The sequence below is a fragment of the Lycorma delicatula genome, chromosome 2, assembly GCF_047948215.1.
Source record: "Lycorma delicatula isolate Av1 chromosome 2, ASM4794821v1, whole genome shotgun sequence".
Taxonomy (NCBI): Eukaryota; Metazoa; Arthropoda; class Insecta; order Hemiptera; family Fulgoridae; genus Lycorma; species Lycorma delicatula.
The window spans coordinates 158,092,030-158,107,063 of record NC_134456.1 but is presented as its reverse complement, the minus strand read 5'-3'; the positions used below and the strand labels follow the sequence as shown (position 1 = coordinate 158,107,063).

At 32.5% G+C, this 15,034-nt stretch overlaps 1 protein-coding gene across 3 annotated transcripts in view; it reads right to left on the bottom strand.

Annotated features, from left to right (window-relative positions):
- The window catches only part of LOC142319347 (tudor domain-containing protein 3-like), an 85,860-nt gene that overhangs the window by 46,737 nt on the left and 24,089 nt on the right, over nt 1-15,034 (bottom strand). For all 3 annotated transcript variants that reach the window (XM_075356548.1, XM_075356550.1, XM_075356549.1), the window contains exons 7-8: nt 11,746-11,982; nt 6,507-6,693 (exon numbers count right to left, since the gene is read on the bottom strand). In XM_075356548.1, coding sequence (XP_075212663.1) covers nt 6,507-6,693; nt 11,746-11,982 — 424 coding nt within the window. The remainder of the gene's footprint in view (nt 1-6,506; nt 6,694-11,745; nt 11,983-15,034) is intronic.

Below are 15,034 nucleotides of genomic sequence, written 5' to 3'. Positions count from 1 at the left end.
AAGAATAATCTGAAGCATTATTTTTACAGGAACTCTCTTAATACCAATTATTTTTTTCAACAAAGTAGAAAAGACATATTCTAAAAGAAAAAGAGATCTGAAACAAGATTAGCTAGTTCTGATCTCCTGATAGTAACCTCAATGTTAGGAAACTAGCACTGAATTAATTTTGAATTATGATTAACACAGATATTAACACCTAACCTAATGTACTTCTACACAAGGTTAAAGATCTTGTTAAAATTGTAATTCAGCTGAAACTTATTTGATCATTAAAACATTATTCACCACAAACCTAAACATGCGAGGGCTGAAGAGGCTAATTTGTGACATCACACACTCTTGGACATTCAGAAAATTTCACAGAATTCAAAAATATAAATAGAGTTAGATTTTTATTCTAACTAGTGATTCTATCTCATGCACAACCCAACCCTTTAGGGGAGGACCCCCCATAGGAGGAAGCCTTGTGACGCTTCTGGTCGCCACCCCCCCTCTTCGTTGCTTGATGGGCTTTAATGGGAGTCATCTATCACCCTCTAACTTTTTACATCTTATAGTAATAAGCCTGGCCTCGTTGAGATGCCACCGATGTAAATGCCTCTGTAGAAATTTGCATTGATGATATATTAACTCAGTTTTTGCCTTCGCTGTAGGCCTCGTCTGGACATCTTGCTATCTCATGCACATCTAAATTCCCCACCCCAAGGGTGTCAACCCCTTAGGGAAGACACCTTCCTAGTAATGTTCCGGTCACCACAACCAACCCTATCTAGCCCTGTTGCGCTTTAACAGGAGGAGCCTATCTCATGCACATCCCAACCCCGTAGGGGAAGACACCCGTTTAAAGAAATTTAAACGAGTAAATTTTATTTTAGAAAATTTATGGCCACTATTTTCTAGGACTCCATAAGGAGTTCTCTAGTCAAAATTCTTGATCATAGAATCACTTTCAATGTAGATAAGCATAACAATACTTTAAAAAAAACCTTAGAGAGCCACTCAAAATTAAAATGTGAAGGCTAATGAGATTAATATTATTAAGATGAATATATAATGAGAACAAAGTTAACTACATAAAACATTTTCATGCAACTTTTTAATATCTTTTATGCTCTGTAAAGTTCATTCTGTTTTTAAATACTGTTTCCCATGTTAAGGATCATTTTATCCTTTCAAAGTCAAAAGTAATTGTAAATTCTATTTCAGATTTCATAAATGTTCTTTAAATACAAGTAATATTTATTACAAACTATGATAGTGTAACGTTTTCACAATAAAAACATTCGCATTCTCATCCACCAAATTAGTTCAAAATTTGAAACATTTTTGATGAGAAATAACATATCACCCTCCTGATTAAATAATTAAACACACACACTAAATAATTACCACCCATTTCTTTACCTCAAATAATGGTTCACAACATAAAAATTTATAAAAGATGAAAACTGAAAAATTACATTAAAGGAAAAACGTTTTTGAAGATGTAAAAAAAGTGAAACAATAAGAAAAATATGAACTGGTTATATTTGACAATAATAATGATTTTAGCTTCTTTAGTATTCTTTCAAAATGGATCATACTAAAAATTACTACAAATTGTTACAATGATACCACTGTTTAATAAACAATGCACTAAGATAAAATTCAAAGATTTGTACACAGTTTATGAAAAAAACGTTTATAAATTAATTCAACAGTTGTAACCATTCTAAATTTTGTTGGTTACGAACGATATATATATTATGTCATAAAGAAAAACGTTTCAATATTTTCAAAAGTAGTTAATATTCATTTGGCTTAGCTGATATTAAAAACAGAGAATAAGCAATAGTATTATATTATTTTAATAGTTAAATAAATGTAATTAGTTTGATAAGAAATTGTATTGCATAACTTTGTTTTTTGATGTATGACATGGTCTGGATAGCCAGACGGTGATGTCATCGTGAACTGGTAAGTGCGTATACTTTCTCAGAAAAAAGTGTGTACGTGCATAAAATACGAATGAGCGTCTGGCGGGGGAAGCCAGACGCTTTCTTTGTTTCGGGGCTAGTGTGAATTTAGCAGTCATGGAGTGGAGACGTGATTTGAATTGGCTCACACGGAAGTGGTGATGTGTTCTTTGTTCGATGAGACAGGACAGTGAGACTGGGCAAATAGGTGTATTCGATGCGAGGTCGTCATTATTTTTATATGTGCAGGAAAGTATCCTTATGTATATGAAGAGAAAAATTAATGATACGATTTGAAATATATGATTCCATATAATTCTGATATAAATAATATGTTTAACTAATGTTAAAAAAAAATTATTTTATTGTATAGTTAATGTTAATTATTTTATTTTTTTTTAAATATGACAGACGAGTAGTGTGGAAATGTGTTTTCTATTACTCCATAATATACATGATTCAAAATATATGAATCCATATAATTTTGATATGCTTAATATGTTCAATTAATGTTAAAAAAATTATATTTTGTATTGTTAATGTTAATTTTTTTATTTTTAATAATATACATGTAATCAGACTACATAGCCCTAGTACATTTTTTCTTTGTTCCCCTCTTAATCTGAATTGTTTTGTGATTGAGCTTTTACTTTATATTGATTCACTTGAGCTTTTCAAATTAAATTTTCTTTTTTTTTTAATTTGGAAGTAAGCTCGCACAGTTACTCCAACCTAAGCAGACAGTCCAAAGTGACCAGTCTTTTGTTTCAATCTCCCAAAAGCACAGTTTTTCAAAAGCAGTGGAACAGTACTTTAATTCTGGTGGGCTTGAAACTGAAAGGAAAGGATTCTTCTTAATCTATAGTTAGAATATTTCATTTATCTTTTTATATAAAAAAAACCTTATACTACTTTATTGTACATATTATTATTTACAAATATTACATTTTTAAAAACAGATGACTGAACAGTTCAAATACATCAATCGATTTTTCTTTAATATCATAAATGGTTTTGTCATTGAAAGTTCAGTCAAGAATAATTTCACTAATTCCAAAAAATTATATTTTGCAAGGTTGCAGAAATCTGTACTTTATGTAATAATTTCAATATACCATGACAAACAATTATTTAACTTGAATGATACATTTGTTATTATTAAACACATTGGATAATAATGAATTTAAATAACATAACACAGCTCATGTATCAGATTTATAACTGAGGTGTAACTGAAAAAGAAGCATATAAGATGTGATAAAAAAAATATAACAAGAATTTTAATTTTTATCAAAAAGAATTTACTTATTTTTCTATAATTAATTCACTGTTCCTTCAAAGTAATCCTCCAGAAATGCAATACTCCAGCATTTCTTCCCATCATTTATGGAAAGGAATTTCTTTTTATAGTCTTCAATTCACTTAATGATAGAATATTTCTTTACTTCAACTATCATCACAAATTGTTTTCCTTTTAACGTTCTCTTAATCCATGAGGACAAGAAAAAGTCACAGGATGTCATGTCTGAAGAATATGGAGGAGGCTGCAGCATCAGTATGGTGTTATTTCTGGCTAGTCATAAATAGTGAAGTTTGAGCAATAACATTAATATGATGAAAACTCTAAGAATCACTATGTCAAATTTGTAGTCGTTTTCGTCAGATTGATTTTTCATGTAAACTGCGTAGAACTGCTAAGTAATACTGTTTGCTGACCATACTACTTTATGATATGAATTCAAAATGGCGACGCCACTGTATTGATAAAACAAATTGAATGCTAACAGTCAATCAAACTTTACATACTTTTTTTTTGTTCTTCTGAAAGCTTCCATAGGGATGGTTGAACCTTTGTTTCAATACCATAATCATAGACCACGTTTCATCATCTGTTATGTATGAGTCATTTTGACACATTGGCGATATACAATTTCTATGAGATGTTGTTTTTGTTGAAAATTCGCCAGTTTTGAAACAAATTTTGCTGTTACTAGTTTTAAACCCAATGAGAGTCAAAACTGATTCACACAGGCCATAAAATTCTCACATCTTCAGCAACTTCTCTATTAGTGATTCAACTACTGTGAACTCAATAACCTTCTTTTGTTAATATTTTCATCATTTGTTAATATGTTAGGACGTTCAACATTTTTGTCATCTTTAACATATTTGTTGACTTCTTGAAACCATTTGCACCACTCATAAACCCTTGGTTTCGACATAACATCCTCCCCAAAAGCCTCTTTAACATCTTCTTCATCCCTTCACTGCACTTTATTCAATTTAACATAAAATTTAACATAAATCCTTTGTTTCAACAATTTTAAACAAAATAAATTGCCAGTCATAATAAAATACATCCTATACATTATAAACAGTGCCGCCACCACCTGGGAAAAAAACTCAGCTAAAAAGCATAATGCACAAAATTAAAAAATTTATTTTTTTATCACAGCTCGTATAAGCAGAATTAATGTTGTGAAAATTACATGGTTTCTTACTCAAATCAACGTTACTGTTTTGGGATTATCTGTACTATCCACAATAAATTAATTTACAAACAGTCAACAAATACTACGAGGGTTAGTATTTTCAAGGTCCAATTGGTCACAAAATTAAAACCACAGTGAAAATAAAAAAATTTTTATTTGCAACAAGTACTTACGTAGTTATGCTATTTCTCTACATAGTCACCACTCCGATTTAGACATTTGTCGTAGCATGGTATCAACTTTCCAATACCCTCATCATAGAACAGAGCAGCCTGTGTTTTCAGCCATGTTTCTACGCTGGTCTGCAGCTCGATGTCTGTGCCAAAATATTGTCCTCCTAGCCACCGTTTCAAGCGAGCAGAGGTGAAAATCGGATGGAGCCAAGTCCAGGCTGTATGGTGGCTGATCAAACACTTCCCAACGAAAACGCTGCAGAAGCTTCTTTGTTACAGATGCAGTGTACGGCCGAGCATTGTCATGGAGAAAGACAATGCCTAATGACAACATTCCTCTCCGCTTATTCTGAATTGCCCTTCGTAGACGTTGAAGAGTCACGCAGTATGAGGCTGCAGTGATGGTTGTGCCACTTTCCATGAATTTCCAACAAGAGAACTCCATTCCAGTCCCAGAACACAGTAGCCATACACTTTCTGTTGGAGAAGGTTCGCTTGAACTTCTTTGGTTTACTGGGAGAATGAGAATTCATCCACTGTTTAGATTGTTCTTTTGTTTCTTCAGTTTCGAAATGGACCCGTCTCATCCCCTGTGACAATTTTGTTCAAAAAATCTTCTCCTTCATAATGGTGTCTCTCACTCACAAGGGTGTAGAGAGCTGACCTTGAAATTTCAGGAAACGAATCACTCAATACAGAAAATGTGAACCGACGATTTCTCGAATTGCCTCATCCACTCGCTCAATGAGATCATCGGTTGACACTCGCTTCCTTCCCTGACCGCCTGTATCATGAACATCTGTACGTCCTGCTTTAAAGTTCCTGCACCACTGTCGCACTTTGCTGTCACTCATTGAAGTTTCACCGTACACATTACTTATTCGTTGATAAATTTCAGCTGCATTACACCCCTCAGCCTGAAGAAATCGAATTGCCACACGCACTTCATACCTGGCGGGAGATACTATTGTTGTAGACATGTTTACGTGCTAGCTGCGTGATCAGAACTAAACGAAGTGATGCAGCGTGATTGAAGGCCATACTACGCAACACATATGCGCAAAGGTTCATCCAATTTTTTGCGTGGGTTTTTATTTCGCGACCCATTGGACCTTGAAAAAAAAATCCTCGTATATCTGACATTAAGTGATACCTAACATACATTAATTATTAATAAACAATCAATACACAACGTTATTGCAGAATATGTAAATAGAAATTTACATAAAAACCACATCTGTTTGTCTAAACTGTTGCCCATAGTTTATGAGTTTAAAGTACTGCTAAAATTTGGTAGAAGTATAAAGACATGGCAGTTCATATAAACAATCAGGCAGAAGTACACAAATACAATCTGCTTTTTTATACTAGAACCTATTTAATACTGTCATCATGGATCTTATTCTTACCTAATCTTTTCAATGATTATCCCTTTTACTAGTTTTAAATAGTGGCTTCTTTTATATAGAATTAAGAGCAGAAGACATTTAAAACAAATTTCATTCTATAAATCAGGGATTATATACTGTACTGAAAAGGTTATTCAACATTAAGTACAAGTTATTCATTAGAATGAAACATTACTGAAGATGAAGAAACAGTATAGCTAAAGAAGTTTTTAAAAAAATTATAAAACAATTTATTATTAAGATTTGTAACTACATCAAATTTTTATACATACTTAGAAAGTAAAAGTGAACAACCATATAATTAAATTTTGTAACTTCAAGTAATTGCAATGGCAAAAATTCAGTAAAAATAGCCTCATACATATATGGAATGTACTGAACATTTGGAAAGACTGCTAAAAACATGTTTCAGTGAACATGTTTAAAAGTGTTGACACAAAAACCTAAGTGATACTGCTATAATAAACAATTTACCATTTTGAGTGGGAAGTTTGTCTTCCAAATAATCAAACAAGGAAACTTTGCCAGAAGGTTTAGGACCACTGCCAGGACCTCCTCCATCCTCTTCACGATCACCACCTCTTCTACGACCACCTCGACCACTACCACCTCCAGTACCTCCACCACCACTATTACCTCCACCACTAGCAACTTCTTTTTTCTGAAATTAAGTAAAAAAAATTACCATAACCATATAATTCATTAAATACTGAATACTCAACATATATAAACTCATTAATATTGCTTTAGCATGAAAAAAATTCCATCCATCATTAAAAAATGAACAAACAGTTAAACATATTTAGTGCAAACAGCACTATATGAATAAATGAGAATTTATTAAATACCACACTACAATGAATCAGTACTGAGTACATGGTAAATTAAAGATTAGGCTGAAATCTACTCTAATCTTACAACTCCTAACTATTAACCTATAGAAGAAGGAAAAGAAATCCTCATTTGAGTAAAAAAATTTCATGCAAAAGATTTTTTATCCCAGTCACTAATGCCATATGGTAACTTCTTCATAAATTTTGGACTTACATTCAAACGGTGGCTTGCATTCAAACAATGTATTTCTATGGATCTTTGCAAACCAACATGTTCCATATCTTGTACATAACTATGAATGTCATCAAACCTACATATTAATCTAAAACCAAAGATTATATCGTAATTTCCACATTAATAAAAACGATCACATATGAGGAAATATATTCTACACGAATATTCCACGAGAGGTTGTGATCAATCTTACTTTACGAAGAACAACAGCCGAGAACTTCAATATTGTTGAACATTCTATAGCAAAGACTCTCAAACTTTATTTTTTATGTAACACTCAAATGAAATACAATAAGCAGTTAACCACTGAACTATTACCTACATAATACATCATTAGGATAGCAATAGCAATAAAAAATCATTTTTGACAGTATCTCTTTATTTTATAAAAAAATCATGAATTACAATTTTTTTGAATTATTTTTTGTAAAAAACATTACTTTACAAATAAACGTTACATTACATAATTACTTACATTACTGATTTCTTGAAAACTAAAACTTCAATGAGAACAGTTGTGCATGCTTGAAACAAGTGAAGAGATGTCTAGTTCAGTTGATTAATTAAAATGTTTTTCTGGAGAGTCATGTATATTAATTTTTAACCTTTAGCAAAAATTCAAGTAAATTTAGTAAATTTCATTTCAAACTTCCACAAACTAGATCTATCAAAGATTCCATTTTGTTGTTAGAGTTCCAGTTACGATATCCAGTATAAAAGGGTTTCGTATCTGTAGAATACAGAACAGTCTTCTTTAATGAAATAACTCTTCAAAAATGTCAATGAGTATTAGGCAATGGTGTTTTTATATTATTGATGAGATTATTTTTCATTTCAATTCAGTAAACAATCACAAAAATTTTCAAATGCAGAAAAGATTGTAGATTTTCATTTGAAACACTATTATTCATTATTTAACATTTTTTGACAAAAGATTTTATTTTGTTTATTGAAAACTAATTTGTTTTTCACCTTGCAAAATTAAATCTAAGTCATTGAAGCAATTGAAAATATCTGATAAGTAGGCTAGTGTTAAAATCTACAGCTCATGTGTTAATCGATCATGCTGTTCAAAACCAGAATCCACTAGTAACAACTGTACCTCTCAATATAGCTCAAATAACCTACTTAGTATTTTTCCTTTAAGTAAGAGTACAATATTCTGAAACCAATTTTACTTTGGTGGCAACATTTCCATATTTCCTGTCACATCTCGATCACCATCAGAACAGAAGCCAACACACTGCTTCCAGTGAGTCCATTTTTTGCAAAAAAAAAGTCATCCAGTATTTTGAATGTTTCATCGACAGTAAGTTCATGTTGTTAACTCGTCATAAATTAAATAATCCTCTTTAATTGTTCTCTGAAATACATAGCACAGGTAAACCATAAGCTGAATATAGTTTCTTACTCTGTGCTCTCACCTAGTTGTATGGTGAAAAAAATATTATTTATTTTGCTATTAAATTCTCTAATAAATGACTATTAACATTTATTTATGCCCTGCTTTCAATTCTGAAGTGCATGGTATCATTTAACAGTGATCATCATATCTAACTATTTAGATTATGAATTCATCCAACATACAACTCGCCGGTTTTTTGCAGTGAGCTTTCGAAGTTCATTAAAAATGATGTCTCAACTACTTGGCAGTCTCAACTACATTTTGAGTACTGCCAATAAAGATTTGATTTTATTGTGTATTTTATCTCAAACAATTTCCATACAAAATAATCCTTAGGTTTGTTATCTTATGTTAACATGGCCCAAATTGGACCAATTACAGTACTTTCCCTTCTACAGCTGTAGCTCTGCTATAATGCTATCTAGGTGGGAAAGTGAAAATATATCCTTTTAACAGTCTAGAAATGGTTGGTCAGAAATATAAATATAATAATGCAGACCCTCAATTTTTTTTTTTTTTGTCTTCAGTCATTTGACTGGTTTGATGCAGCTCTCCAAGATTCCCTATCTAGTGCTAGTCGTTTCATTTCAGTATACCCTCTACATCCTACATTCCTAACAATTTGTTTTACATATTCCAAATGTGGCCTGCTTACACAATTTTTTCCTTCTACCTGTCCTTCCAATTAAAGCGACTATTCCAGGATGCCTTAGTATGTGGCCTATAAGTCTGTCTCTTCTTTTAACTATATTTTTCCAAATGCTTCTTTCTTCATCTATTTGCCGCAATACCTCTTCATTTGTCACTTTATCCACCCATCTGATTTTTAACATTCTCCTATAGCACCACATTTCAAAAGGTTCTAATATGTTTTCTTCTCAGATACTCCGATTGTCCAAGTTTCACTTCCATATAAAGCGACACTCCAAACATATACTTTCAAAAATCTTTTCCTGACATTTAAATTAATTTTTGATGTAAACAAATTATATTTCTTACTGAAGGCTCGTTCACCCTCAATATGTTAATGTATAATTTTTTAATTGAATATTATATATAATTTTTTTAGTAATGTTCAAGGTTTCACATAAAAATCTTACATTACAAAATTTTACATACATAAGCTAATACAATTAAATCACCCACCACAGGAAGCAACACAAACAGAGGTGACCTCAGGGACTCTTAAGCTAACCATAATTTTTTTAATTGCTTTCTGTAAAACTAACAAAGATTATAGAGTATTATTGTCTGCTGCACAACAGGCAAACTGGACAAAAATATGTAGTACCTTAAGCCACAAAACCATATGTGTTAGAGTAAGGCAATAATGTTACTCAGTCAGTCAGTCACTCAGTCAGTCATGAGTATCATCCAAGTTTAGCAGTTGGAATCTTATTTTGTAATTCATTTCACTGACTATTTCACAAGAAATCCCCTGATGCTTCTGTTCCTGGAAAATCAACCATGGATAATGTTATGCAATTTTTTTGTGACAAGAAATTGTTACAAATAGATGATTAGACATCAGCTAATCCATTTAACAGTTGAATTTTATCTATATAACAAGCTGAGTACTCTCTGATCTCCAAGTAAGCCACATTGGCACTTGGCAGTTAGTTTCAACAGACTGAAGCATCTTATTCAACCTGTCAAAGGGCTACAACATTTTCAATGATCTTTACATACTGTGCTCAAGAAGTTCAAGAACTGTGCCCATTGATTTCAAAAAAGCACTTCACAAATCATAAGTGGTTTAAGAATCATAAGTAGACAACGATGTGAAATCAGCTTAACTCACTTTTTTTATAACAAGGCTTTTTCTTTTCCTTGTTTAGCCTCCTTAATTATCGTAAGGTATTACTTCAGAGGATGATATGTACAAATGTAAATGCGAGTAGTCTTGTACAGTCTCAGGTTAACAATTCCTCAGATGTGTGGTTAATTGAAACCTGATCTCAAAAGAACACCGGTATCTACGATCTTGTATTCAAATTCGTACAAAAGTAACTGCATTACTAGGATTTGAACCTTAGAACTCTCGACTTCAAAATCAGCTGATTTGCGATGACGAGTTCATCACTAGACTAACTGGTGAGTTATAATGAGGCTTGGTTTTACTTAAATGGACATATAGTAGCCCGAACATTTACAATTTGAGCTGTAACTAATCTTCACACATTTCATGAAATACCATGTCACAAGACAAAAACTGTATTATTGTGTGCATTTGTATCAATGAATTGTTGGATTTCTTTTTTTCAACAGGTTTTTCATCTATCAGTTTTTTCAGCAGTTCTTTTTTATTTTTTCATCTATCTCCATCTTAGAGTCTACCTGTTAGAGCCCCATTCCATCATCAGTTCTTTTTTTCCTCTTCTATCCATTTTCATAATTTAGAATGCAACATATCTTCCAAATGGGTGTAGTTAAATAATTTACAGTTCAATTGAATACTTGTCATATCACGATAAGGATGAATTGTATATAAGAAAACAAATTTGAATTTGCTTTCAGATGGTTTTTAAATTTCTTTGAAGAAGTAGAATTTGTTGCAACATAAATTTAAGTTTAATATGCAATCATGCATCAAGCGTGTCTGTCATATTTTTCATTTCATAATGTGATCAGCTTAATGTGAGTTGATGAAAATTACAGAATGAATGCTGAATTTCATTACTAATAAATATTTTGAATTTCTTCATCTCATACCAAAAACATAATTTTTTTTTTAAATTAAAGAAAAAGGAGTCAGCAGGAAAAAATCTTAACAAGCAAAAGGTGAATCTGAAACTTAAGTTTTATAAACAGTAGCACTCTTGGAGGGTACCATTATGCAAACCATAGCTTGGAAATATAATAACTGCCAATTTCTCACTTCTTTATTAAGTGTACAACAGACAGCAGTGTAGAAAAGCTTAGTTAACCAAGGTTTGCAAGCATGAAAAAAGTACTGAATGTAAATTAGCGTGAGCTAATATTTTAAGCACAACTTAACTTAACTATGCCGAAATGTTATTAAATAATTCAGGAATTTTCTGCATTAGGTTTAAGGTAACAGTTCTGTTAGTAAAGTTTTCTCTAAATGATTTAGATTTTTATATTTTTTCAAGAACAAATGTTTCTTAAAAAACTTACTTTTATATATATATATATATATATATATATATAAATATTTATGGACGTTATAAAGTAGTAAAACTGACACTGATTAAAGCTAAAACAAAGTAAATAAATTACCTGCAAAATACGAAGAGCTTTGTTAACATTATTTCTAGCTTGCTGAAGTGCTTGTTCTGCTTGATCCAGTGTAAAACCTACTTCCACAATCTGTTTAACGTTTTTATCTATCAAACTTCTTGCATTTCCACCACCAAACACCTTTTTTGCACCTCCTCTTGCTGCTTCAGCTATTGCATCTTTTCTTTGAGCCTCAAATTCTGCATTTTCTTTATTGTCTCTACCATCATCCAGCGACTGAAAATTAAATTAAATAAATATATAAAAAGTATCAAGGTCAATCAAAACCGACTAATAAAAGTGGTCATAATGGTGACTAACTGTTTTAAGAAATAATTAAATAAGATATGGTTGAAGATAATGAAGCAACCAAAGCAATAGGATTGAGCTGAACTGGATCTGAGTTTACATCTTCATCAATCACATTTTCCTCTTTATTTTTAAATTATACAGATAGCCAACAAGTATACCCACTCAGAGAAGTAATTAATAAAACAGAACTATACAGCTATTTAGCATTAAAATAACAACCAGTATAAAAATAACAAATATAAATTTAGCAACAGTAGAAGTAGTAACCAGAAATTAAAGACTGTAGAATTCCTTTTTAGGAAGCAACTTCTCCAAAGCTTGAAAAAGTTCATTTTTGACTAGCATCTTTAGAAGTTAGTGTTAACTAACATTTTTTCTTAGAAATGTAAATTTCTTACTGAAAGTTGGTGAATAATATCAAACCAATCAATTTTCATTCACTAACTAATAAAAATAACCAAGATCTTTAAATGCATAAACTGCCTGATAAGTACTAGCTAGAGGAGGTAAAGTATTAGCTTGCATGGTGGTAAAGTACTAGGCCGAAGCTTTTTCCTTCAACCTCCTCGAACACTAGTTCTGACAATGATAGTTCAAAGTGGACATAAGTGTGACCACCTGGGAGGGTATGAACCCACTCATTGAAGAGTTTTCGCAAGCCAGGGGCATACCTGGCAGCTCTGCCCCATTGGCCCATGATGTTTTGGTGGAACTAGATGGGTTGTTTTCCTATCTAGCAAACCCCAAGTGTACCAGTGCAGCTACCAAGAGGAAATTATTGCCCATCTAGAATTCTTCTGACAACTCATCTAGGAGGACTTGACTGTGTCTAGCAGTCAGCTGAAGAAAGACCTCCAGGTTGGTTGCCCTTCGGGGTGACCAGAAAGGTCTTAAAATCAGAAACATCAAAGAGACTGGCAAGGGATTCGTTGTGGTAGCAAAAGAAACAGAAACCATTCAGGCAATTAGAGATTCCACGGTAATTAAGCATTTGAATGTAAAAATAGACCCGAAGAGAATGCATAGGCCCACATTATAGTCTATTATATTGACTGTAGCTTACTTATGAGGATGTCTTGTCCCTCATTAGGGAGCAGAACACTGATCTGGACAAAGCTGCATTCCGGCGAGACTGCAGGCTGGTCTTTAAAACAGGTAGGAGTGATACCCACAATACGTGGATGTCCAAAGATGTTTCAACTACTGCAGATATGGTCACAGGGCCAAATTTTGTAAATTTGCTTTGGTGAGGATTGTTCGCATAGGTCCGAGGCTTTGGTCTGTGCTAACTGTAAGAGGTTGCACAAGAATCATGAGCACCCAGTTGTTAGTAAGGAGTGTGGCTGTTACGTAAGGGCCGTTGCATTGTACTTTAATTCCTTAGACGGTTAGGTTCAGGTAACTAAATGCCCAGGGTGCTTATGTAGTCCAGGTTGAGTTAGGTGAGGTTCTAGAGAGATGTGCCTCGATATTGTCCTTCTTCAGCACCCATATGTAATTAGGGGTGATCTGCCGAGCTTTTGCAGCTGGAAAAAGTTTTGTATAGGACATATCTGTATGTCTGCTATTCTGTGCAGGAGGTCGCTAGATAGTGTCTTTATACGGCAGATTTCTGACGCGCATCATGTTGTTGTCGGACTTGCCTTTTGCGAACAGAACCATACATTTGTTAGTTCATATTTCCAATACAGGGATCCCACTGAGGAGCATCTAGTGAGATGGGATAGGATCCTTTCTATTGTGGGTAATGGTCCAATTCTCATTGGTGCCAATGTTAATATGCGAAGTCGCTTTTCTGGCACAGTAAGATCACTGATCATGGTGGTGGCTTAATTGATAGTTTCATCGCGCAGCATAATTTTGAGATTCGCGTAACAAGGTAGAGTTCCGAGCTGCTTGTGCTTGTGAGACACTTCGACTATGGAGTCTCCAACATAAGATCAACAATAAAGGCAAATCAATAAAAATTTAGAATTAAAATTGTATGCATTCTTAAATTAACCATTTCATTCCACTAACTGTTACCTTAAATAAATATTATAATTTGTATTAATTTTAACATTAATGCTAATGTACTGATTAATTTTTCAAAGTAATGTTTTTTTAATAAAAATGTTTTTTATAATAATGATTTAATAAATGCAGTCTGATTTTTCATTGGCTTTCAATTATTGCTTCTTAAAAATTATACAAACAAAAGTAGTATTAAGTTAAATTTTAAAACACTTTACGTGCTAATTTGAAATACCTGATTATTTCGCTGTCAGTTTTTCATTTTTCAGAGTAGTTTCCTTTACAGATAATGTATGTGTATGTCCAGTAGCAGTTTTCATATTAACTTTTATTAGTGTTTCCTGTTGAGGTAATATTAGAATACTACTTTGTGCTGGAAAAACATACGATGAACCTTGAGGGTGAAGAAAACTTACTTCCACTTTTTCATCAGTTCATTTGTAGATAATACACATGCCAACCACCATTATAAATGCACGAGACAAAACTTTTATATCAGAAATTTCAAGAAAACTAACTTCTGTTTCATGCAAAACTTTATGTTGTTCTTTATCTTCACTTTCGGAAATAATTTTTGTTTTAAGATATTCTTTCCTGACTGGTAAAAGAGCATGCAACTTTTGGGTACCTGAGATTGCCACTGCTTAGGCTAAACAAGGTACTAAATACTTTGCTTCTTTCTGTTATTATTCATTTGAAACAAATATGTAATTCATATTTTTAATATTTGACCTAGCCTGATCATAAAAGCTGAATAACTGTTGTTAGTGACATAGTCTTTTTTGCCTGGCATTACATGACTTACATCATCTGAATTATAAAATGCATGAATAAATCCAACTATGTTTTGATCCAGACACTCCCCAGGTTTAGGATTCAATGATGACAGAATTCCTTGTTCTTTCACTAGTTGTTTTGCCTTTCATATCATGTAACTGGAAATTCATCTTGCACTTTTTTTATG